The sequence below is a fragment of the Dioscorea cayenensis genome, chromosome 8, assembly GCF_009730915.1.
Source record: "Dioscorea cayenensis subsp. rotundata cultivar TDr96_F1 chromosome 8, TDr96_F1_v2_PseudoChromosome.rev07_lg8_w22 25.fasta, whole genome shotgun sequence".
NCBI classification, from domain to species: Eukaryota; Viridiplantae; Streptophyta; class Magnoliopsida; order Dioscoreales; family Dioscoreaceae; genus Dioscorea; species Dioscorea cayenensis.
In genome coordinates this window covers 1,418,915-1,441,968 of record NC_052478.1, presented here as the reverse complement: position 1 = coordinate 1,441,968, position 23,054 = coordinate 1,418,915, and the positions used below count along the sequence as shown (strand labels likewise).

The window sequence follows — 23,054 nt, the reverse complement described above, 5'->3', positions numbered from 1 at the left end:
GAATAATTAAATCACGTATACATGTTTTATACTATTTATAAATACGTATAATTATACGAAAATTGATGTATCGATACGATTGTCGGGGAACATCAGCGGCAAATAAATATCGTATACACCTCAACATTATCATGTAATTAAACATGATAAAAAGAAATCTTAAAAGCGATTATTTTTGCAAAATCTTGCAGTTAAATAATTATTTCAAAATAATAATAATTAATCAATTATTTAAAATAATAAGCCATTCTAGACTCACGCACTGGGTATCAGCTGGGTTCGCTTCTTTCAGGCGCGGAACTCATCTAGGCCCAGTGAACAACAGCTATGACGAATAATATAATAAAATAAATAATATATTTAAACTCAAAGAAAATACAAAAATAATAATCAATTCTCTGTGGACTCACTCCGATCGGTTAAAATCCGGCGTTCGTAATCAGTGAAAACTTTCGATTGCCCTTAAACACCATCGCTCAATTTAGACTAAACAGGTTAAAAGCTGATCACGAGACCGATCTCGATTCCATTGAACCAAGCTCAATTGTACTTGAAATAAAACTCAATCAAACTGAACCAGCTTGAACCAACTCAATTTTTATTTCAAAATCCTTTGAACCAACTTGGTTCAGTCAAAACCCTTAACCCAAATCAACTGAACAAACCCAAACCTATCTCAACCTGATTTGATCCGAGCAACTCAACCAAATTAATTCAACTCGATCGATTGAGTGCGAAACTTGGTTTGATCCAGCCCAGATTCGACTTAGGGTAACTCAGCGCATTTCAATCCCAACCGTTGTCATTATCTCGCAATCGTCGTAGTACATTGATTTAATTAAGCTAATACAAATTTTTAATCTCGATTACTACTGATGCAGCTACGGTGAATTAGCGATCTACGTCACGTTTTCAACATGATTTCATCATGTTTCTGAAAAGGTTTCAGTAATTTCGATCAAACGATCGTCAGCGATAATCTAACGTGATTTCGGTACCTAAATCGATAAAATACTCCAGAAACATGATTAAATTCGAGCGTTGTTGTTCCGAACTTTTACTAAAATTTATATATCGTTCGAAACCAAAAATAACCCTTCACAAAGGGACTCGTGAGCTATCTCCGTGATCTCACGATCTTTCTCTTTAAAAGCCTCTAATTTCTCTCGTTTTCTTCATAACTCTCGAGATTCTTGTGTGAAAATGGTGGAGAAGAAGATGAACAACATCGACTCATAGATTTTTCTCCAGAATTTAACTTTCAGCCGAAATTTACATTTAGTCCCTCAAAACATAATTCCTTACAAAACAGTCCCTGAAAAACTCATGAATGGTCCCTGAATTTACAAAAATAGTATTCTCAAAAGATCCTTCTAAATTATCAATGGTCCTTGGATTATAGTACTGACATTCAAGATCACTTAGTCTTACGCTTTTCGAGTCCTTGGATGCGGAAGCATTTTATATCAATCACTACTATCTCTTTCTTTAGCAGAAATCTTTTATAAAACTTTTACTGACTTAGGTCATATATTATTTTGCCATGGGGTTTTACTCGGCAAAGATTCTACTGTGAAAAATTATACTGCTATGCTTGTAGTGTCTGCTGAATATGTTTTAATCAGTGTCCAGAGTTCGAGGGTATTTGACGGCGACCACTTAGGATGGTCGATGTCCAGGTCTGGACTGAGAAAGTCTCTCATATATGATCAATCACTGTTGGAAACACTTAGGCAGAGCAGAAAAAATCGACATCGATAAGTGAGGTAGCGCGAGAAAGTGCAGAATTGACAGAGTGTAAACCTGCCATATAAAGAAAGAAGTTCGTTTTTCAAGAGGTAAGCCTAACATTGATTTTATGGATGAGGACCTCCCAGTCCTGCTCTACAGTGGCCTCCTCCAGCAATAGGGACACAGGATGGGAGATCGGGGAGGACATCTGCCAAACGAGTTTAAAGTATAGATATCAGACAAATTGTGTCCGTAGACTTGTGTTCTCTTTTTCTATCAGCTTTCCTTACTTTTGGTATTACGTGGCAGCCTCTCATACTTATCTCCCCCTCCTTTTATTTGACCGTTTGCAACTACTTTCTCAATGTTTTCAACAAAAATTTTCATTTTTCTAAAATAAGACAAAGAATTTTCAAAAACCAACTTTATTGGAGTTCAATAGTGCGGGGTAAATTAAATTAAATACTAGTCAATGCAACAACTGCAACAAAAACAACCAAGAAAAAAACAGTACTTTTCAAGTACTCTCTCTCATCTCTCATCTAAAAACCAATACAAACTAAACTAATCCCACCATTTCCAAATCCTTCTTCTTCTTTCCCTCTTTAAACTCTTTTTATAATCCAAAAACAACAACAAAAATTCCCTCTTTTTCACGTGAATCTCAAAAGTCATGTGAAACATCACCACTCACTCATCACAAGCAATACCTCCTACTAATCCACCTAAATCATCTTCTTTATCCTCACTAATTACTATTTTTCCCCATCTAATCCTCCCATTAATTAATCTCCCATTTTGATTCCCTCTTCTTAACCTCAAACCATCATAAAAACCTTTACCCATTTACTCAAACGCACATCCTCAATTTCTCTCCAGATCCCAAAACTCTCACATTGCCTGCAATCTTCTCCGTTTCTATGAATCTCTAGATCTCAAACTACTCCTTTAACATTAGTCCCACATCGGAGAAGATCACAAGAGGATGGCCCACTTATATATCGAGCCGTCAGCCGAAATGCCAAAGATCCATCTCAACCTCGAAACCCTCCGCCACCGCCACCTCCGCCGCTCCGACCACAAACCCTTCCCTTTCCTCCCACGCCGCCATGGTTTGAGCTCAAGGGGCCGCATCCTTTCCTCCCTCTCAAGCTCTCCGACCGTGATACCCACCAGATTGCCATTGACGACCTTGAGAAGATCATCCGTACGATTCCTCCTGATGGGGTTCTACTCTTCTCCATTCCCTCCTTCCTGAGCCCTCCGCCGGTGCTACCGACTCTAAGCCTGCCCCTACCGTCGCCCGCCGTGAACCCCTTCGTCTTCTTGCTCTTCTATGTGCTGCTCACGATGCCGCTTCCTCCCACCTCCTAAGATCATTTCCCATCGCCCGCCGGTTGAAGGACCCGTCTTCTGACTCATCTGTGCGTGATGCCTGCCGCGACGCTGCAGGGCTCTCTTGCAACGCTCTACATTCGGCCGAGTGGCGGCGGCGATGATGCGGCTGGGTCGCCGGTTGTTACCATGTTCGTCAGGCCGTTGTTGGAGGCGATGGGGGAACAGGAATAAAGACCGTGCAGGCCGGTGCCGCCACATGCTTGGCCAAGATCGTGGAGTCCGCTGGGGCCGCTGCTGGTGGCGCTGCGTTCCAGAAGCTTGCCGAGGATCTGCAAAGTCTCTTTCCGGTCAGAGCTTTCTTGCTAAGGGCGCATTGCTTTCCGTTACTGCTCTCTAGTTTGGCCCAGGTTTGCTCTCATTTTGGAAATTCTTCTGCTTTTTCTTCTAGGGTTACATAAAGTCGTGATTTTTAGGGCGTTTATCTTTCTAGATTTATCATGCTGAATCTTATTGGTTTGCAATTGATGGTGACCCTGCGAAGAACACAAGAATGGTACTTTTGATAGATAAGCAAAGGAAAAGGAGTATTTTTGATAGGATTTTCTGCTGTTGTTTTCTTTCTTCATTTTCCGTTGTTTTTCTTTTCTCTCGCTGACTCCTCCATAATCCTGGAGCAGTGTAGTGTTTGATTTGGATGAAGGAGTTGTTGTTCTTCTAGTAAGTTGGGAGAGAAATCTCAGTTATAAACACCCAATTCATCTGATTCGCCATTATTGTGTTGTTGCAGATGGGAACTGTCACTCCTCAGAATATTCAGCCAATACTGCAGGTATTCGTGATTGTCTAGATAATAGTGACTGGGCAGCTCGAGAAAGCAGCTGCCGATACTCTCTCTGTGTGTGGCATCTCAACCTAAACCATTTGATTGCTGATGGTACTGCTGCAACAATAGCTGCTCTTGAGGGTTTCTCGTTTTTGATAAGGTGGCTCTTTTATGTTTTGTCTTTCTGTGGATATTGAGCTAGATAGCATTGTGCTGTTAAAAATAGAGATATTTTTATATTGACTGGAGAAATACGGGTGTCCTGACCTGAGAAATTGATGTGGTGAAATTAATCATTAAATGGAACGTTGCATTCTTGGTTTCTCAGGTGAAACCTGTCCAGAGATAGCATCATAGGAAGCACTAAGCTTATGGAAGAAGGTTGCTGGAAAGGGAGAAGATGGAATTTCAAGAGGGCTCAAAAGGCCAGTCTTATATACTCTCCTCATTGTCTCCCTTTATATTCTATTGGAACCAGCAGTCTAATTTGAGGTTCCTTTTTTTGCGTACTCAATGCTGCAGATGGTAAAAACAATGAATCAGCAGATGCCGAAGAGAAATTAGACCAGAAAAGGTCAAAATCAGCAAATAAGAAACCAGAATCTTTAAAAGACTCTTCTACTGCTTCTTCACCTATTGCTGGTGATTCTGCCACCAAAGAAAACCAATCAGCATACCAGAAAAGGCTGCAGTGATACTGAAGAAGAGCACCATCTTTAACTGACAAAGAGTTTAATATAGAATTTTTCAGAAACTTGGAAACAAGGAGTTCTGGTGATATTGAAGTGGTGTTACCTCACCAGGTGTATCCAGTCTTCCAATTCACAGGGTGAAGAAGAACCAGAATCAAATGATGAGTCATCCCAGGGGCTCCATCAAGTCACAATGGAAATACTTACCATGAATCAAATGAAAGCAGGAGGCGAGGTGACTTTAATTACAACAATGCAGAGAAAGCGACTTGGAGGCGTATAACAGGGTGCATAGATGTAGATGACTTCAGCCAAGATAGGTGGACAGAACAAAGAGGGACTTAAAGCTAAAGACTCAAAGTCTCGATCCTTTGATATTGGCGATAGAAATGAATTTGGTCAAGAAAGATCCGCAATTGCTCGTGTAAATACATCCCGAGCGGATGGCCCTGTGGAAGGATCCTTCAACAATAGCAAAGGGAAGTGGTTAGCCATCCAGAGCAATTATCACAATTAGAGAGGCAGCAAGCTAATATCATGAACATGTTGCAGGTTTGTTCACATACTTGTATTTTCAGCTAGAATTACCAGAAATAAAAAAAATAGCAGTATCTCTTAAAGTTACATAGATTACCAGTGATTGGCTTGAGCTATTCTTCAGATCACATATTCATAAACTACCACATAGCATTTGTTAGACCATGTCCTGTTCCCCATGCATCGGCAGAATCGGAAAATTAAATTGAGGTTATTTGTGCTTGGTAGTTGCATGAATCAGGCTTAGTTTTTATCCTTTTAAAACTGTACTATATAAATAGTGCTTCGGTTTTGGTTAGCAACTATCTCTGAATCTGTATTCCCAAATTTCTGGCTAGATTTGTTTCATGTTTTTCCTTAATATATTTCAGGACTTCATGGGAGGCTCACATGATAGTATGATTACTTTAGAAAACAGAGTTAGAGGTCTGGAGAATAGTTGAGAAATGGCAAGAGATTTGGCAGTACCATCTGGCAGGAGAGGTGGCAATGTGATGCTGGGTTTTTGAAGGGTCTCCTGGTAGGTCTTCAAGCAAGTTTAATGGCTATCATGAATATTCAAGCTCAAAGTATGAGTCGGGTTGGTGATGGACGAGATGCCATTTTGCAGAAAGGTTTCTGTCGTCTGATAATATGATCTCTGGATCAAGAGGACGGGGATCCTCCTTGGAGATCAGATGCTGAAGCTTGGGATTCATATCCATATAATGCTCCAAGAGTGGACTTGTAGGGCTCTAGAAGAGGTATAGGTGCCAGTCCTGTTGATGGTAGATTGCAGAACTGAACGAGACAGTGATCAAGTTGGTACCAGGAGGCGTGGGACAGGGTCAAGGACCATTTAGGCTTGGCGAGGTCCATCTGCTAGAAGCATTTGGCAAGCATCAAAGGATGAAGCAACTTTGGAAGCTATTAGGGGTGGCCGGAGAAGATAATGGAACCCCGAGGTGCTTCCAGGGGGCTATTCGCGAATTAGATGCTGAAGCAGTTGATAACACAGGTCAGGACCGAGGGCCATTGTGGGCATTATGGACTCGTGCTATGGATGCTCTTCATGCCGGTGATGTCGATTCTGCATATGCTGAAGTGCTGTCTGCCGGTGATGACCTTTTGCTTGTGAAGCTGATGGACAAATCTGGTCCAGTCATGGATCAACTTTCTAGTGATATTGCGGGTGAGATGTTGCGTGCAGTTGGACAGTTTCTGCTTGAGCAAAGCTTGTTTGATATGGCTCTTACCTGGATTCAACAGGTACCTTGTGGGTCTTCCGGCCAAAAAATTTACTTCTTGTTATTGTTTTTACTTTTCGCTGCTTGTCAACAGGCATTTTTATCGGTTTTGTTTTGTTTTGTAGTTAACTGACATGGTTATTGAAAATGGACCTGAATTCCTTGGAATCTCCCTGGAAGGAAAGAGACAGATTTTGCTGGACCTCCATGAAGCTAGTGCAATGGAACCACCAGAGGACTGGGATGGACCAACTCCAGAGCAGATGATGGTTCATTTGGCGTCAGCTTGGGAGATTAATATACAACAACTCATTAAGTAGAAAATCAAATGATCTTTTGTGAATGCCATCCCTTTTTATTCTCATTGTTTTGGGTGTTTCTCGGTTCTTTAATTGGAGTCCCTGTGTACTGATGATACTAACACAATTATTGTATTCCTATGTGCAATGTATACTGTTATGGTTCAATTATTGGTTCATTCTGGAGTTCAATTTTATCTTTCTTTTCTGTAAAAAACCCCTCTGCAGTAATTTCCTTGGATATCATTTCAATGCTGCTCGGTAAAAGCCCTTATTCATTGAAATTAAAGGAAATCATTTCATTGATCTCAATTTTGCATGGAGGAAAGAATGTGGTTAAAAATTTCAAACTATGAACAACAAAACAATGAGGGTTCTAAGCATGTTGATTCTGTCACATTACAATTCCCTATTCTGCAAAGTATAACATGACAGTTCCCTTACAACACTCGAAGATATTCTGCATTCAAGGCAACTTCCTTTCGTGGCATATCATAAACTGATGGTGGAACTATCAACTAATGACCTTTACAATTTCCTGCACTGAGGAAATGAATGCATAAATATGTAACCGTGTTGAAAGCAGTGAAGCAACTAATCTTTTTGTGCAGTGAGCATCTGTTTGAGTGCTTTTCACATTTCACGATAGCCCACCTTACTGAAAACTTCTGAGTTTCATCGACACTGCTATTGACTGGCCTGAAGCAGTCTTTCATCTTCTTACGTAGATGAGATATGGTGCTTCGCCTTTTTCTTGACAGCAGTTTTTGAAGCGCCTCTGAGAACATGATATTCCCAGCCCTGGACATCAATCTTGATCAGCAACACTCTCACTGAATCAGGGAATTACTTCGTCTAAAAGGAATTGATGGCACTTCTATGGCAATCTCTTGGTTGAGACTTGAATGCCAACTTTGCACCAGTAGCAGAGACTGCGCTATTGTCAAGGCGTCCAACCAACTGATTCATTTTGAAACAAGACACAAAGTCATTTGACTTAGCATATGTGACCAAAAAGATAGGAATTATCCAGTTTTTGAATTTCAAGCATTTTACAGGGAAATACTTTAAATTTTAGGGATTAAAACAACTGAGTGTTATTAATTATGGTTTCAGTTCATGCCACATTTCCAAATTGATCATTTTTAATATTGCAAATGGGTGAGGCAAAGGACCCCCACTAAGTGCAATAAAAGGAACATTGAAAATTTGTGTTGCTGAAGTTGTTACTAAAATTCTTCCTTCCATTGTGGGTTGAGGTAAGTTCTAAGTAGTTGCACATGCATGAGGTGCTGTTGCAAGAGGTAAACAGGTTGAATTTTTGAGAAAGAGAAAATTCGCACTCTTGATATCTCATAACAGCCTACACATCATATGATCTACATAGATGACGCTAGACATAAACCTAAATCAAAGGCACATCAATGCTGTGCTATAGAACCTTGCTTGGTGAGCACTTACCAATTGTAAGAAGTCATCATTGCTATATTTTGCCATTCTAAAGAGAATAAAAGAAACATAAATTCATGCCTAACATATTTTTAACGGTCCAATGACGTAAACCTTCTCCCCAATAACATCACTTCCCCATTCAAAGCCCATACAATCCACTAAGTTCATAATCAACTTAGTAAAAATAAAACAGTGCATAGCAAGAAATGAGACATTGCACAAAATTGATATAACGAGAATGAGATCTTCACATGACAAATGACTCTCAAGAGAAAAAATGGGATTCATTCAATTTCATTCCCATTTCCTAATGAGTGCAAATAACTCAAACATGTGAGTAATTCCATCCGATGACTATGTTTCCAAATTCAGTTGTATGTCCAATGTTACCAAGTTCTGTCCCCTTTCTAAAATTGCTTGCACGACAATAATTTCATACTTCCCTCCATTTTATGAGCGCTTAATCCCAGTAAACTATCCAATTAAACAAGCTCAAAGCAACATCACTCTTCATTTTCCTCCATAATGAGTGTAAATGAATCAAACTAGTTCAATGACTTCCCAATTTCAGTTGTATGTTACAAACAATATTACAATATTACAATAATTTCAGTACTTAATCATACAGTAAACTTTCCAATTCCACAAGCTCAAAGGAATAGCCCCATTGCCATCAAATCAATGAGCACTCACTTCGAGATCCATTGCATCAATAAATACCCTCCAAATTAAGAATTAAATCAAAGAAACAAGCCTTAGTTAAATAAATAAACTTCAATTCAAGTCTCGAATACTCATAGGGTTTCCAAAATCGTTTTTTTAAAGCAAAAGAATACCTTGTGGAAAGTGATATTCCCGATCCGATCGGAAGCTGCGGCGGCGAACAGAGAAACCCGATCCCAAGCTCGATTCAAGAATAGTCCATCGCAGAGCCTCTGAAGATTCTCGAACACCGGCTCAAATGCCACCACATGGAACCCCATGGCGGTGGCGGCGAAAGTCGCCATGCCTACATTGGCCCCCACATCGACAACGATCCCTTCACTAACTGCAGCTCTCTTGGACGCAAGGTAGTCTTGGATGGTGACGGAGATGTCCGGGCGGCGAAAGGGCTTGCCCTTGAGCATGCGGGCAATGTTCTTGTGGGGCTTATCAGGGAGGGTGCCGAGATCGGCGAGGGAGTAGAGGAATGGGTGGGCAACGCCCTCGACGACACTGGCAAAGACGGGGGTGGCCTGCGGGCATTGTGAGCAGTTGAAGGGACGGATCGGAGACGATGAAGCAAAAGCCAAGGTTTTGGGAATGGAGATTGGGTTAGGGTTTGCAGAAGAGGAGGAGAAGAAGGCGAAGAGGAAGTAGACGGAGATGACGAGAGGGATGAGAAGCAGTGTTCTCCATGAGAACAATGGCGTGCTTCGCTCTCTCTTCCAAGCGTTTGCCATTTCGAGTTTTATCAGGGGGTTTTCTGCAAAATAAAGCTCGAAGAGATCCGGAGAAGAAGAAAGCTGAGAGCACTATATAACAGTGTCGGATGTTTTACACTTTGACCCCCTGAATATTTCTAAATTTCTCATCATTGAAGACATCCACCATGAAAATTTAGCAGCTGATTTGATTGCAAAACTGTAACTATTTATGATATTACAAAGTTTATTAAAATACAACACTAATTAGTAATTCTCATTAACATAAAGATAATTATATATTTACTAGAAAAATTAAGATTTATCTTTACCAGATATACACACACTAGATGAAGGCATTACTGAGCATGGGTTTCCATCTCTCAAGGAATCCAAGCTCATCACTCTTGCTTCAATTACAGCAATCTCTTCTTTGAGCTTTTTAATCTGCATTGCAAGTTCTGATTCTTTCCTGATTGAATTCACACTGTTCACAGTTTCATTGCTCTGAATTTTTGCCAGTTGAGGCTCAAACGCTGCTTCAAGTTCCTCAATAAATGATGAACTGTAAATTGACTCTCCATTCATGTTCTCTTTATCATTAATCTCAGATTGAGCAGGTTCTCTACTTTGCCTTCTTTCTCCTTCTTCTGTTTGTGTAAATACATCACTCTTGTTCTTAGCTTCATCAAGATGTGAGAGTCTCTTCTTCTTCTTCTTTTTCAGCAAAATTTTCTTAGCTCTTCTCTTTTTGTCAGTTAAACATAAACCATTCACCTTGATATTCGAAGGAGCAGAAATAGAATGATCATCAACAGGATTCATCTTCTTGCTCGAAGTACGCTTGTTCAGAGAAAGCCAATCGAAAAGTTTAATATCATAAGAATCTCCATCTCTCTGTTTCTTCCCATTAACCATCCTCTTCCTCTTCTTAACTGCATGCAGCTCCCTCAGAAATTTTTTAAAACTCTTCTTAGAATTTCCCGGTTTCTCATCAAATTCAACTACACCACTAAATAACACCTTGAATTTCCACCAAAAATTCAAGATATCAGCAGAGTTTTAGAAGGTTCAAAGCGCAACGGCGAGACATAGAACCTTTCAGCATTTTCTGCAACAAAGGTAGCTGAATTCTCATTCAGCGCATGCATGGGAATATCTTGATCTAATCAAATTGCATTGCCACTCTGTTTGGAAAGTACTTCTCAATGCAATCGATCCCAACAAGCTCACACATTCTCAAACACCGAGCAAACGATCTCAGTTCATCATCTTCATCCACACAACCAGTAAACCATTTCCCTTCATCCACACTAATCATAGGATAAGGGCGCCATTGAAGTGCCCACCCTCCTCAATCACTGCTCTCACATATGAAATCTCTAATTTCTTATCAAGTCCATTCCATCTTGCAGCTCTAGGAGTATTAAAAATCTACAAAAATTCTGAGGCCCTGGTCTTAGCGGAACAAACCTCTCCCACACCCACAGATGCAGTATCTTGAAATTAGCCACCAAAAACCAAAGGGAGATTGCCTTCTCTGGCCATTAGCAAGAACATAGTTCTTAACCATTCCCAAATCATGGTAAAGACTTGCAAGTACCGCAGGTGCAAAAGATATCCTTGTTTCCTGAGCCAATCTAATGGCAATAGGTATCACACTGCGTCTCACTGTATCTACAGGATGAACAGGAAGAACAAATCTAGACAACCAAAATGCCAAGAAAGCAATGTGCTCCAACTCACCTCCATTACCTTGAGAGTAATAGTGCTTCATCCATGCTGACTGATGTGCTTTCTTGCAAGAAGACTGGTTGAAATTTCTCAGCTCTTGAATCATTTGAAATTCAAGCTCTGCTCGCTCACCAGGAAGAGGTTCCCCTTGCACTGGCTCACCGAGAACGGAAAAACATCCAAGCACCATGACATCCTCCAGTGTGAGAGTGGCCTCACCCCAAGGGAAGAGAAATGTATTGGTTTCTTGGCACCAGAAAGCAGCAACTCCAAGAACCAAAGAAAGGCTTTTCTTGATTTTGTAAGTGGAGACCTGGATTGCATCAAAGATGCCGGCTTTCCTCCATGAATCACCATAACGTGGTTGAAGCTTGCTCACCCACTTCACCCACAGTGCCTGTGGGTTCACCCACCCTTCAAGTTTGACATTGTGGGGTTCTTCAGAGGTAAAGGTGGGAGCTTTATAGTGCGGAGGATGAGTTACTGGAGTTTCAGGGAGTCCATCATCCATGGTGTTTGCAATGGGCTTCAGAAACCATGCTTTTCTCTTGATGTGAACCCCTGGATAAAGTAAAGGCACCACCTTTGCTTCTCTTTCTTCCACCAAGCTGGCATCCTCTTCTTCCTTTGTTTCCATTTGCAGTAGTCAAAGAGAAACAAAAAGAATGGTGTTAGAGATGCAGGGGATTGAGAAGAAGAATCCCTGATGATCCTTGTGAAAACTTTGCCAGAAATGGTATGGTTTTTCTTTTATTTTCTTTTAGTTTATAGACACGGCAGGAAGCGCAATTGAAGAAGAAGATGAAACTGGTTTGCCACTTGGCACCGATCACAAGAGAAGACCGTCTTACCGAAGCGTTTAATTTTGGAAGCACTTCAATTTTTTTAAAAAAAATTAATTTAGAAATATAAAAAACTTAAAAGTAAAATGTTTTTAATTTTTTTTAAATGAAAAATTATTTCTGTTTTTCTTTAAAAAAATTTTATGCGTTTATTATTTTCACATTTTAATGCTTGTTTTTTAAAATTTTAATTTTAAAACTGTGGTTCCTGGGAGTAGGTTTCTATAATTTTTAAAAATATCATTAAAATTATAGTTTTATTATTATTTTTAGATTAAACGAATAATTATATTTGTCTTTAAAATAATATTAGTAGAGCGGTGCGTTTTCAAACTTACATAGCGTGGCCCGATGTAGAAAAAGCGTTACATGTCGATTGGTTCACGCATTTTATCGAGATATAATTTTATTTAATAAAAAGTGGATAAGATGGAATCTATGAAATAAAGCGAAAAAGCACTATAGTGTCGTTTTGGATCGTATTGACCCAAGCACAACACAACCAACCACAAGTTGGACATGACCAGGCACGAGTTGGGCATTGGTGCCTAATCCATGTATGGTTCTATTGCGTAGATATTACTACCTTAATAGATAATATTATGGATAATGTTATAATATATTGTTAATTAATATAATTTTTCTTTATAATAATTTGATTAAGCAAATAATAATGTAAACTTTGGATTTTATGTTTTTTATTAAGATTTTTTTTTTCAAAAAATTTTGTTTATATATATATATATATTAATTTTAATTTTGAATTTGTGGTCCTGCAATTAGGTGCTATAATTTTTTACAAATATCATGAAAATTATAGTTTTATTATTATTTTTTAGATTAGATGAATAATTATATTTGTCTTTAAAATAATGTTAATAAAGCGGTCCATTTTCAACCTTACATTATGTAACTGATACAAAAATACGTTACATGTTGATTGGTTCACCGCTTATCTGAAATATAATTTTTTAAAAAAAGAATTGGATAAGATGGAATCTTTGAAAGAAATGCAAAGCACTGTGGTGTCATTTGGACTGTACTGACCCGAGCACAGTCAACCACAAGTTGGACATGACCAGACACGAGTTGGGCATAGGTGCCTAACCTGTGTATGGTTCTATTGTATAGAAATTATTACATTAGTAGATAATATTATGAATAATACTATAATATATTGTTAAATAATATAATTTTTTTATGATAATTTGATTAAATCAATAATAATGTAAACTTTGGATTTTATGTTTTTTATTAATATTTTTTTTAAAAAAATTATGTTTTCATATATTTTTTTATTTTTTTTAATTTTAATTTTGAAATTGTGGTTCCTATAATTAGGGTTGCTATAATTTTTACAAATATCATTAAAATTATAGTTTTATTTTTTTAGATTAGATGAATAATTATAGTTGTCTTTAAAATAATGTTAATAGAGTTGTGCGTTCTCAGCCTTACATTACGTAATTGATGCAGAAATACGTAACATGTTGATTGGTTCACCATTTATCTGAAATATAATTTTTTTTTAAAAAAAAATTGGATAAGATGGAATCTATGAAAGAAACTAAAAGCACTATAGTGTCATTTGATTGTACTGACCTGAGCACAGCACAACCAGCCACAAGTTGGGCACGACCAGGCACGAGTTGGGCACCGGTGCCTAACCCATGTATGGTGCTATTGTGTAGATATTACAACATTAGTAGATAATATTATGAATAATACTATAATATATTGATAATTAATATAATTTTCTTTATAATAATTTGATTCAATAAATAATAATGTAAAATTCGGATTTTATGGTTTTTATTGAGATAAAAAAATATGTTTTTTTATATTTTTTTATTTTTGTCGATTTTAATTTTGAAATTGTGGTTCCTGGAATTAGGGTTGCTATAATTTTTACAAATATCATTAAAATTATAATTTTTTAGATTATATTTGTCTTTAAAAATAATGTTAATAGAGCGGTGCGTTTTCATCCTTACATGACGTAACTGATATAAAAAAATATGTTACATGTTGATTAGTTCACCGTTTATATGAAATATAACTTTTTATTGGATAAGATGGAATCTATGAAAGAAACGGAAAGCACTATGGTGTCATTTGGACTGTATGGACCCATCACTGCCAGCCACCCAAGAGTTGGTACGACCAGGCACGAGTTGGGCACTAGTGCCTAACCCTTGTATGGTGCTATTATGTAAATATTACTACCTTAGTAGATAATATTATGGATAATACTATTATATATTGTTAATTAATATAATTTTTCTTTATAATAATTTGATTGAATAAATAACAATGTAAAATTCAGATTATGGTTTTTATTAAGATTTTTTAAAAAATTATATATATATATATATATATTTTAATTCTTAAACTGTGGTTCCTGGACGTAGAGGTGCTATAATTTTTAAAAATACCATTAAAATTATAGTTTTATTTTTTTTTGGATTAGATGAATAATTTTATTTGTTTTTTAAATAATATTAATATAGCGGTGCATTTTCAGCCTTACATGACATGTAACTGATGTAGAAAAATGTTATATATTGATTGGTTCACAGCTTATATGAAATATAATATTTTAAAAAGATTGGATAAGATGGAATCTATGAAAGAAAGCAGACGCAGCATACCCAACCACTAGTTGGACCACGAGGCCTGAGTTGAGTTGAGCTACCGGTGCTATTAGTGCGGATATTACTACCTCAGTAGGTAATATTATGGATAATACTATAATATATGGTTAATTAATATATTTTTTTCTTTATAATAATTTGATTGAATAAATAATAATGTAAATTTGGATTTTTATGGTATTTTTAAAAAAATTATATTTTTATATATCTTTTGTTTTTTTTTAATTTTAATTTTGAAATTGTGGTTCCTGCTATTAGGGTTGCTATAATTTTTACAAATACCATTAAAATTATAGTTTTCTTATTATTATTTTTTAGATAAAATAAATAATTATATATATCTTAAAAATAAGGGGGAAGGAGGGGGCCAAGGAGGTGCTTTATATATATATATATATATATATTAGGATTTACGGTGGGAATTGGAATCGGTAGCACCCCCTCTCTTCTCACTCACACACACACACACTCTCTCTCTCTCTATATATATTAATAATTTATTACATCTTTATTTTTCGTTTTTCTACAAATATTAATTTTTTACAAATTAATACTAATAGTTTAAAAAAATAGTGTTTGGAACAAAGTTAATATTTATTATTTAAATATTTTTATAAATTGGTTTATAAAAAATAAAAGATTTTATTAGAAAAATATTATTTAGCCTTCATTTATTACAAATTAATTTATATAAAATAAAAATTAGAAAAAAAATTACAAACATTTATCGATTAAACCTGTGATTTTTATTAGTTAAGATATAGTAATGTTTTGTCCACTTACTAAAATTGCTGACAAAATAATAATTTTATAGTTCTAGGACTATATTATATCTTGGTCTCAGTCTATTAAAATCCAATATGTGCCCTTAAATCACAATAAAAAATTAATAATAATATTATAGATGACATGTGTCAAAATATGAAACCCAAGAATACCTCAGCTCCAAAAGCAAGCGAGATGACTTCACTTCTCCCCATTTTATGGGTACATAATCATACAGTAAACTTTCCAATTCCACAAGCTCAAAGGAATAGCCCCATTGCCATCCAATCAATGAGCACTCACTTCGAGATCCATTGCATCAATAAATACCCTCCACATCAAGAATTAAATCAAAGAAACAAACTCTAGTTGAATAAATGAACTTCAATTCAAGTCTCGAATACTCGTAGGGTTTCCATCGTTTTTAAAAAGCAAAAGAATACCTTGTGGAAAGTGATATTCCCGATCCGATCGGAAGCTGCGGCCGCGAACAGAGAAACCCGATCCCAAGCTCGATTCAAGAACAGTCCATCACAGAGCCTCTGAAGATTCTCGAACACCGGCTCAAATGCCACCACATGGAACCCCATGGCGGCGGCGGCGGCGGCGAAAGTCGCCATGCCTACATTGGCCCCCACATCGACAACGATCCCGTCACCAACTGCAGCTTCCTTGGACGCAAGGTAGTCTTGGATGGTGACGGAGATGTCCGGGCGGCGGAAGGTCTTGCCCTTGAGCATGCGGGCGATTTTCTTGTGAGGCTTATCGGGGACGGTGCCGAGGTCGGCGAGGAAGTGGAGGAATGGTTGGGCAACTGGTGAAGACGGGGGTGGCCTGCGGGCATTGCGAGCAGTTGAAGGGACGGATCGGAGACGATGAAGCAAAAGTGAAGGTTTTGGGAATGGAGATGGGGTTAGGGTTTGCATGCAGAAGAGGAGGAGGAGGAGAAGGCGAAGAGGAAGTAGACGGAGATGACGAGAGGGATGAGAAGCAGTGTTCTCCATGACAACAATGGCGTGCTTCGATCTCTCTTCCAAGCGTTTGCCATTTCAAGTTTTATCAGGGGGTTTTCTGCAAAATAGAGCTCGAAGAGATCTGGAGAAGAAGAAAGGTGAGAGCATTATACAATAGTGTCGGATGTTTTACACTTAGCCCGCTGAATAAATTTTTTCTCATTATATATTCATAAGAATACATCTGTAAGGGTACGGTGCCCTTACAACATCCACCATGAAAGTTTAGCAGCTGATTTGAATGCAAAACTGTAATAATTTATGATATTACAAAGTTTATTAAAATACAACACTAATTGGTAATTCTCATAAACATAAAGATAATTATATATTTACTAGAAAAAAATTAAGATTTATCTTTACCAGATATACACACACTAGATGAAGGCATTACTGAGCATGGGTTTCCATCTCTCAAGGATTCCAAGCTCATCACTCTTGCTTCAATTACAGCAATCTCTTCTTTGAGCTTTCTAATCTGCATTGCAAGTTCTGATTCTTTCCTGATTGAATTCACACTGTTCACAGTTTCATTTATCTGGATTTTAGCCAGTTGAGACTCAAATGCTGCTTCAAATTCCTCAATTACTGATGAACTGTTAATTAATTCTCCATTCATGTTCTCTTTATCATTAATCTCAGATTGAGCAAGTTCTCTACTTTTGCCTTGTTTCTCCTTCTTCTGTTTGTGTAAATACCTCACTCTTGTTCTTAGCTTCATCAAGATATGAGAGTCTCTTCTTCTTCTTCTTCTTTTTCAGTAAAATTTTCTTAGCTCTTCTCATTTCATCAGTTATACATAAACCATTCACCTTGATATTCAGAAGGAGCAGAAATAGAATGACCATCAAGTGGCTTAATCTTCTTGCTCGAAGTACGCTTGTTCAGAGAAAAGCCAATCGAAAAGTTTAATATCATAAGAATCTCCATCTCTCTGTTTCTTCCCATTAACCATCCTCTTCCTCTTCTTCTTAACTGCATGCAGCTCCCTCAGAAATTTTTTAAAACTCTTCTTAGAATTTCCCGGTTTCTCATCAAATTCAACTACACCACTAAATAACACCTTGAATTTCCTCCAAAAATTCAAGATATCGGCTAGATTTTTAGAAGGTTCAAAGCACAGCGGCGAGACATAGAACCTTGCAGCTTTTTCTACAGCAAGGTAGCTGCATTCTCATTCAGCGCATGCATGGGAATATCTTGATCTAATCCAAATTGCATTGCCACTCTATTCGGAAAGTACTTCTCAATGCAATCGATCCCAACAAGCTCACACATTCTCAAACACCGAGCAAACGATCTCAGTTCATCATCTTCATCCACACAACAGTAAAACCATTTCCCTTCATCCACACTAACCATAGGATAAAGGGCGCCATTGAAGTGCCCACCCTCCTCAATCACTGCTCTCACATATGAAATCTCTAATTTCTTATCAAGTCCATTCCATCTTGCAGCTCTAGGAGTATTAAAAATCGACAAAATTCTGAGGCCCTGGTCTTAGTGGAACAAACCTCTCCCACACCCACAGATGCAGTATCTTGAAATTAGCCACCAAAACCAAAGGAGATTGCCTTCTCTGGCCATTAGCAAGGAAATAGTTCTTAACCATTCCCAAATCATGGTAAAGACTTGCAAGTACCGCAGGTGCAAAAGATATCCTTGTTTCCTGAGCCAATCTAATGGCAATAGGTATCACACTGCGTCTCACTGTATCTACAGGATGAACAGGAAGAACAAATCTAGACAACAAAATGCCAAAGAAAGCAATGTGCTCCAACTCACCTCCATTACCTTGAGGTAATAGTGCTTCACCCATGCTGATTGATGTGCTTTCTTGTAAGAAGACTGGTTGAAATTTCTCAGCTCTTGAATCATTTGAAATTCAAGCTCTGCTCGCTCAGGAAGAGGTTCCCCTTGCACTGGCTCACCGAGAACTGAAAAACATCCAAGCACCATGACATCCTCCAGTGTGAGAGTGGCCTCACCCCAAGGGAAGAGAAATGTATTGGTTTCTTGGCACCAGAAAGCAGCAACTCCAAGAACCAAAGAAAGGCTTTTCTTGATTTTGTAAGTGGAGACCTGGATTGCATCAAAGATGCCGGCTTTCCTCCATGAATCACCATAATGTGGTTGAAGCTTGCTCACCCACTTCACCCACAGTGCCTGTGGGTTCACCCACCCTTCAAGTTTGACATGGTGGGGTTCTTCAAAGGTAAAGGTGGGAGCTTTATAGTGCGGAGGATGAGTTACTGGAGTTTCAGGGAGTCCATCATCCATGGTGTTTGCAATGGGCTTCAGAAACCATGCTTTTCTCTTGATGTGAACCCCTGGATAAAGTAAAGGCACCACCTTTGCTTCTCTTTCTTCCACCAAGCTGGCATCCTCTTCTTCCTTTGTTTCCATTTGCAGTAGTCAAAGAGAAACAAAAAGAATGGTGTTAGAGATGCAGGGGATTGAGAAGAAGAATACCTGATGATCCTTGTGAAAACTTTGCCATAAATGGTATGGTTTTTCTTATATTTTCTTTTAGTTTATAGACATGGCAGGAAGCGCAATTGAAGAAGGAGAAGAAGATGAAACTGGTTTGCCACTTGGCACCGATCACAAGAGAAGACCGTCTTACCGAAGCGTTTAATTTTGGAAGCACTTCATTTTTTAAAAAAAAATTAATTTAGAAATATAATAAACTTAAAAGTAAAATGTTTTTAATTTTTTTTTAAATGAAAAATTATTTCTGTTTTTCTTTAAAAAATTTTATGTGTTTATTATTTTCACATTTTAATGCTTGTTTTTTAAAATTTTAATTTTAAAACTGTGGTTCATGGAAGTAGGTTTCTATAATTTTTAAAAATATCATTAAAATTATAGTTTTATTTATTTAAATTAGAAGAATAATTATATTTGTCTTGAAAATAATATAAGTAGAGCGGTGCGTTTTCAACCTTACATAACGTAACTGATGTAGAAAAGCGTTACATGTTGATTAGTTCACTATCGAAGATATAATTTTATTTTAAAAAAATTGGATAAGATGGAATATGAAATAAACTGAAAACTTTATGGTGTCATTTGGACTGTGCGGAGTCAAGCACAACACAACCACCCACAAGTTCAAGTTGGACATAACCAGGCATGAGTTGAATGCTGGGTGCCTAACTTCGTGTATGGTTCTAGGTATTACTACCTAATATAAAAATAATATGGATAATGTTATAATATATTTGTTAATTAATATAATTTTTCTTTATAATTATTTGATTGAATAAATAATAATGTAAACTTCTGATTTTATGGTTTTTATTAAGATTTTTCAAAAAATTATATTATATATATATATTTTTTTAATTTTTAATTTTGAAATTGTGGTTCCTAAAATTAGGGTGCTATAATTTTTACAAATATCAATAAAGCGAGTGCTAAAAATTGTGGTTCCCTAAAAATTATATTTGTCTTTAAAAATAATGTCGATAAAAGCGGTGCGTTTTTCGAACTTTTACATTACGTAAGCGATCTGAAATACGTTACGTGTTGATTGGTTCAGCGTTTATCACGAAATATATATTTTTTTATAGATATGATGGAATATATAAAAAGACACGGAAAGCGTTGTGGTGTCATTTGGACTATCTAAACCCAAAGCACATTCAACAACATATTGGACATGACCATGCACGAGTTGAGCAGCTGTGCCTAACCCAGTGTATGGTTCTATTGGGTAGAAATTATTATCTTAGTAGATAATATTATGGATAATACTATAATATATTATTAAATAATATAATATTTTTATAATAATTTGATTGAATAAATAATAACTTAAACTTCGAATTTTTATAGTTTTTTTATTAAGATTTTTTTCCAAAAAAAAATTATGTTTTAATATATTTTTGTTTTTTTAATTTTAATTTTGAAATTGTAGTTCACGGAATTAGGGTGCTATAATTTTTACAAATATCATTAAAAATTATAGTTTTATTATTATTTTTTTAGATTAGATGAATAATTATATTTGTCTTTAAAAATAATGTTAATAAAGCGGTGCGTTTTCGACCTTTACATTATGTAGCCCGTCATGAAATACGATACGTGTTGATTGGTTCACCGCTTATCTGAAATATAATTTTTTTTTAAAAAAAATTTGGATAAGATGGAATCTATGAAAGAAATGGAAAGCACTGTGGTGTCATTTGAATTTATCTTGACCCAGAGCATAACACAACCGACCACAAGTTGGACACGACTAGGCACGAGTTGGGCACGGGTGACTAACCCGTGTATGGTGCTATTATATAGATATTACTACCTTAGTAGATAATATTATGGATAATAGTATTGTTAATTAATATAATTTTTTCTTTATATTAATTTGATTGAATAAAAAATAATGTAAAATTTGGATTTTATGGTTTTTATTAAATTTTTCAAAAAAATATATATATTTTTTTCTTTAATTTTAATTTTTGAAATTGTGGTTACATGTTGATTAGTTCATTGCTTATTTGAAATATAATTTTTTAAAAAAAGTGGATAAGATGGAATCTATGAATAAAAGCGGAAAAGCACTGACTGACCACAGAGTTGGACACAACCAAAGCACGAGTTGGGCATCAGTGCTTAATCCGTGTATGATGCTATTATGTAGATATTACTACCTTAGTAGATAATATTATGGATAATACTATAATATATTGTTAATTAATATAATTTCTCGTTATAATAATTTGATTGAATAAATAAAATGTAAAATTCGGATAATACTATAATATATTGTTAATAATATAATTTTTAATTTTTGAAAATTGTGGTTCCTGTAAATAGGGTTGTTATAATTTTTTTACAAATATCATTAAAGTTATAGCTTTATTATTATTTTTTTAGATTAGACGAATAATATTATTTGTCTTTAAAATAATGTTAGTAGAGCGGTGCCTATCTAGCCGCCTAAATGTTACATGTTAATCGGGTTCACGTAGGCGATTTAGAAAAAAATTACATGTTGATCGATTTGCCACTTATTGAAATATAACTTTTTTAAAAAAATTGAATAAGATAGAATCTATTAAAAGAAACAAAAAAAGCTAAAAAGATTAGTGAGTGTCAAATGGACCTTCTTTGGTCCGAGCACAAAAAGTTATTGTATGAATATTACTACATTTTGTAGATAATATCATAGATACTATTATAATAGATTGTTAATTTATGTAATTTTTTCTTCTTAATGATTTGATTGAATAAATAAGAATGTAAAAAATTTAGATTTTATACTTTTTTTATTAAGATCTTTTCATTAATCTTTTTTAGAATTTTTGAATTTTTTAAATTTTTTATTAAAAAAATAGTATCGGGGCACTGCATGAGCCCACCCAAAATGAACCATGTCTCGAGCTGGACCAACGCATGGGATCACCGAGTCATGTCGGCTCGATCTGACGCAGAGCCTTTGCCACGTTCATCTGTCTATTTGAATAAATCGATAACCTAGAATTGATTTAGAAAAATACTAGAGTATATGTTGACAAATTTACCGTTTATCTGAAATATAATTTTTTTTTAAAAAAAATTGAATTAAAGAAACCGAATTTTCAAAACAATGAAAATTAAAATTATCATAATTATTATTTTTTCAGATTAGATGAACGATTATATTTGTCCTTAAAACATGCTAATAGAGTGATGCGAGATATTTCCCGTCTCTCATGATATAATTGATGTAAAAATATGGTATATATTGATTAGTTCACCGTTTATCTACAATATATTTGTTCAAACAAAAAATTGGATAAATTAGAATTTATTGAAGAAAACAGCAAGTACAAATCAACAAAATTAATAATAATAATTATTATAATAATAATTATTATTATTTCAAATTAGATAAAAAAAATATATTTGTCCTTAAAAAGTAATGTTACTAGAACGGTGCGTATCCAGTGCCTTATAACGTAAGTTTTCATAGAAAAAAATGATAGAGTATATAACTGGTTTTTCTTTTTTTAAAAAAAAATGAATACACTAGAATCTATTAATAGAAATAGAAAGTATAAAAGTAACAAAATTAAAAATTATTTTTAAATATAAAAAAATTATTTTTTTATAGAAATGGATAAACCAGTAGCTAGAAACATATTAAAAATATAAAAACAAAAGGTTAAAATGGCAATTTTATATAATAGGTGTAATACCCTGAACCTTTAGATATCTGTTGGAAAATATATTCGGAGTATTACTACGATTCTGATAAGAATTTTTCTACGAATGTCTTGTTGAGAAAGCACGAGTGAATGAGCAAGGGGCTTAAGTGTAAAAAGTTTTTTTAAAAGATTTTTGGGTTAAAGAGTAATAGAAAAAGGATTGATATAAAAATATTTCAGAAACCAAGGACTGAAAGGTAAGGCGGTAGGGACCTTTTTTTGAAATATTGTGTTATACTTCAGGGACCATTGGATAATTTTTAAAGGACCTTTTTGAGAATACTATTTCATAATTCAGGGGACTATTTGTGAGTTTTTCAGGGACTCTTTTTGTAAGAAATTATATTTCTA

At 35.7% G+C, this 23,054-nt stretch overlaps 2 protein-coding genes and 3 pseudogenes across 2 annotated transcripts; 1 reads left to right on the top strand and 4 right to left on the bottom strand.

Moving 5' to 3' along the window:
* Nucleotides 1-1,862: 1,862 nt before the first annotated feature.
* Nucleotides 1,863-6,838, top strand: LOC120266825 (annotated as a pseudogene).
* A 528-nt stretch (nt 6,839-7,366) lies between these two features.
* On the bottom strand, nt 7,367-9,606 carry LOC120266824 (annotated as a pseudogene).
* A 210-nt stretch (nt 9,607-9,816) lies between these two features.
* Nucleotides 9,817-11,933, bottom strand: LOC120266823. The gene is made up of 3 exons (XM_039274478.1): nt 10,975-11,933; nt 10,685-10,851; nt 9,817-10,524 (listed from the first exon to the last, which is right to left on the bottom strand). The coding sequence occupies exons 1-3, from the start codon at nt 11,870-11,872 to the stop codon at nt 9,817-9,819; spliced, it is 1,773 nt and encodes a 590-aa protein (XP_039130412.1). The 5' UTR covers nt 11,873-11,933.
* Nucleotides 11,934-13,536: 1,603 nt separating this feature from the next.
* On the bottom strand, nt 13,537-16,789 carry LOC120266822 (annotated as a pseudogene).
* A 576-nt stretch (nt 16,790-17,365) lies between these two features.
* LOC120266821 lies at nt 17,366-18,915 on the bottom strand. Its single transcript, XM_039274477.1, has 4 exons — nt 18,359-18,915; nt 17,990-18,251; nt 17,666-17,940; nt 17,366-17,561 (listed from the first exon to the last, which is right to left on the bottom strand). The coding sequence occupies exons 1-4, from the start codon at nt 18,913-18,915 to the stop codon at nt 17,366-17,368; spliced, it is 1,290 nt and encodes a 429-aa protein (XP_039130411.1).
* Nucleotides 18,916-23,054: the final 4,139 nt, after the last annotated feature.

What these genes read in the sequence shown, in the direction of transcription:
- LOC120266823 (XM_039274478.1), bottom strand. Translation starts at nt 11,872, where the DNA reads ATGGAAACAAAGGAAGAAGAGGATGCCAGCTTGGTGGAAGAAAGAGAA. An exon ending in CATCTGTGGGTGTGGGAGAG is followed by an intron (nt 10,852 to 10,974) that starts GTTTGTTCCGCT and finishes GTGATTGAGGAG; the next exon opens with GGTGGGCACTTCAATGGCGC. An exon ending in AGTACTTTCCAAACAGAGTG is followed by an intron (nt 10,525 to 10,684) that starts GCAATGCAATTT and finishes TGGAAATTCAAG; the next exon opens with GTGTTATTTAGTGGTGTAGT.
- LOC120266821 (XM_039274477.1), bottom strand. Translation starts at nt 18,915, where the DNA reads ATGGAAACAAAGGAAGAAGAGGATGCCAGCTTGGTGGAAGAAAGAGAA. An exon ending in GAGCTGAGAAATTTCAACCA is followed by an intron (nt 18,252 to 18,358) that starts GTCTTCTTACAA and finishes TTTGTTGTCTAG; the next exon opens with ATTTGTTCTTCCTGTTCATC. An exon ending in GACCAGGGCCTCAGAATTTT is followed by an intron (nt 17,941 to 17,989) that starts GTCGATTTTTAA and finishes GGACTTGATAAG; the next exon opens with AAATTAGAGATTTCATATGT.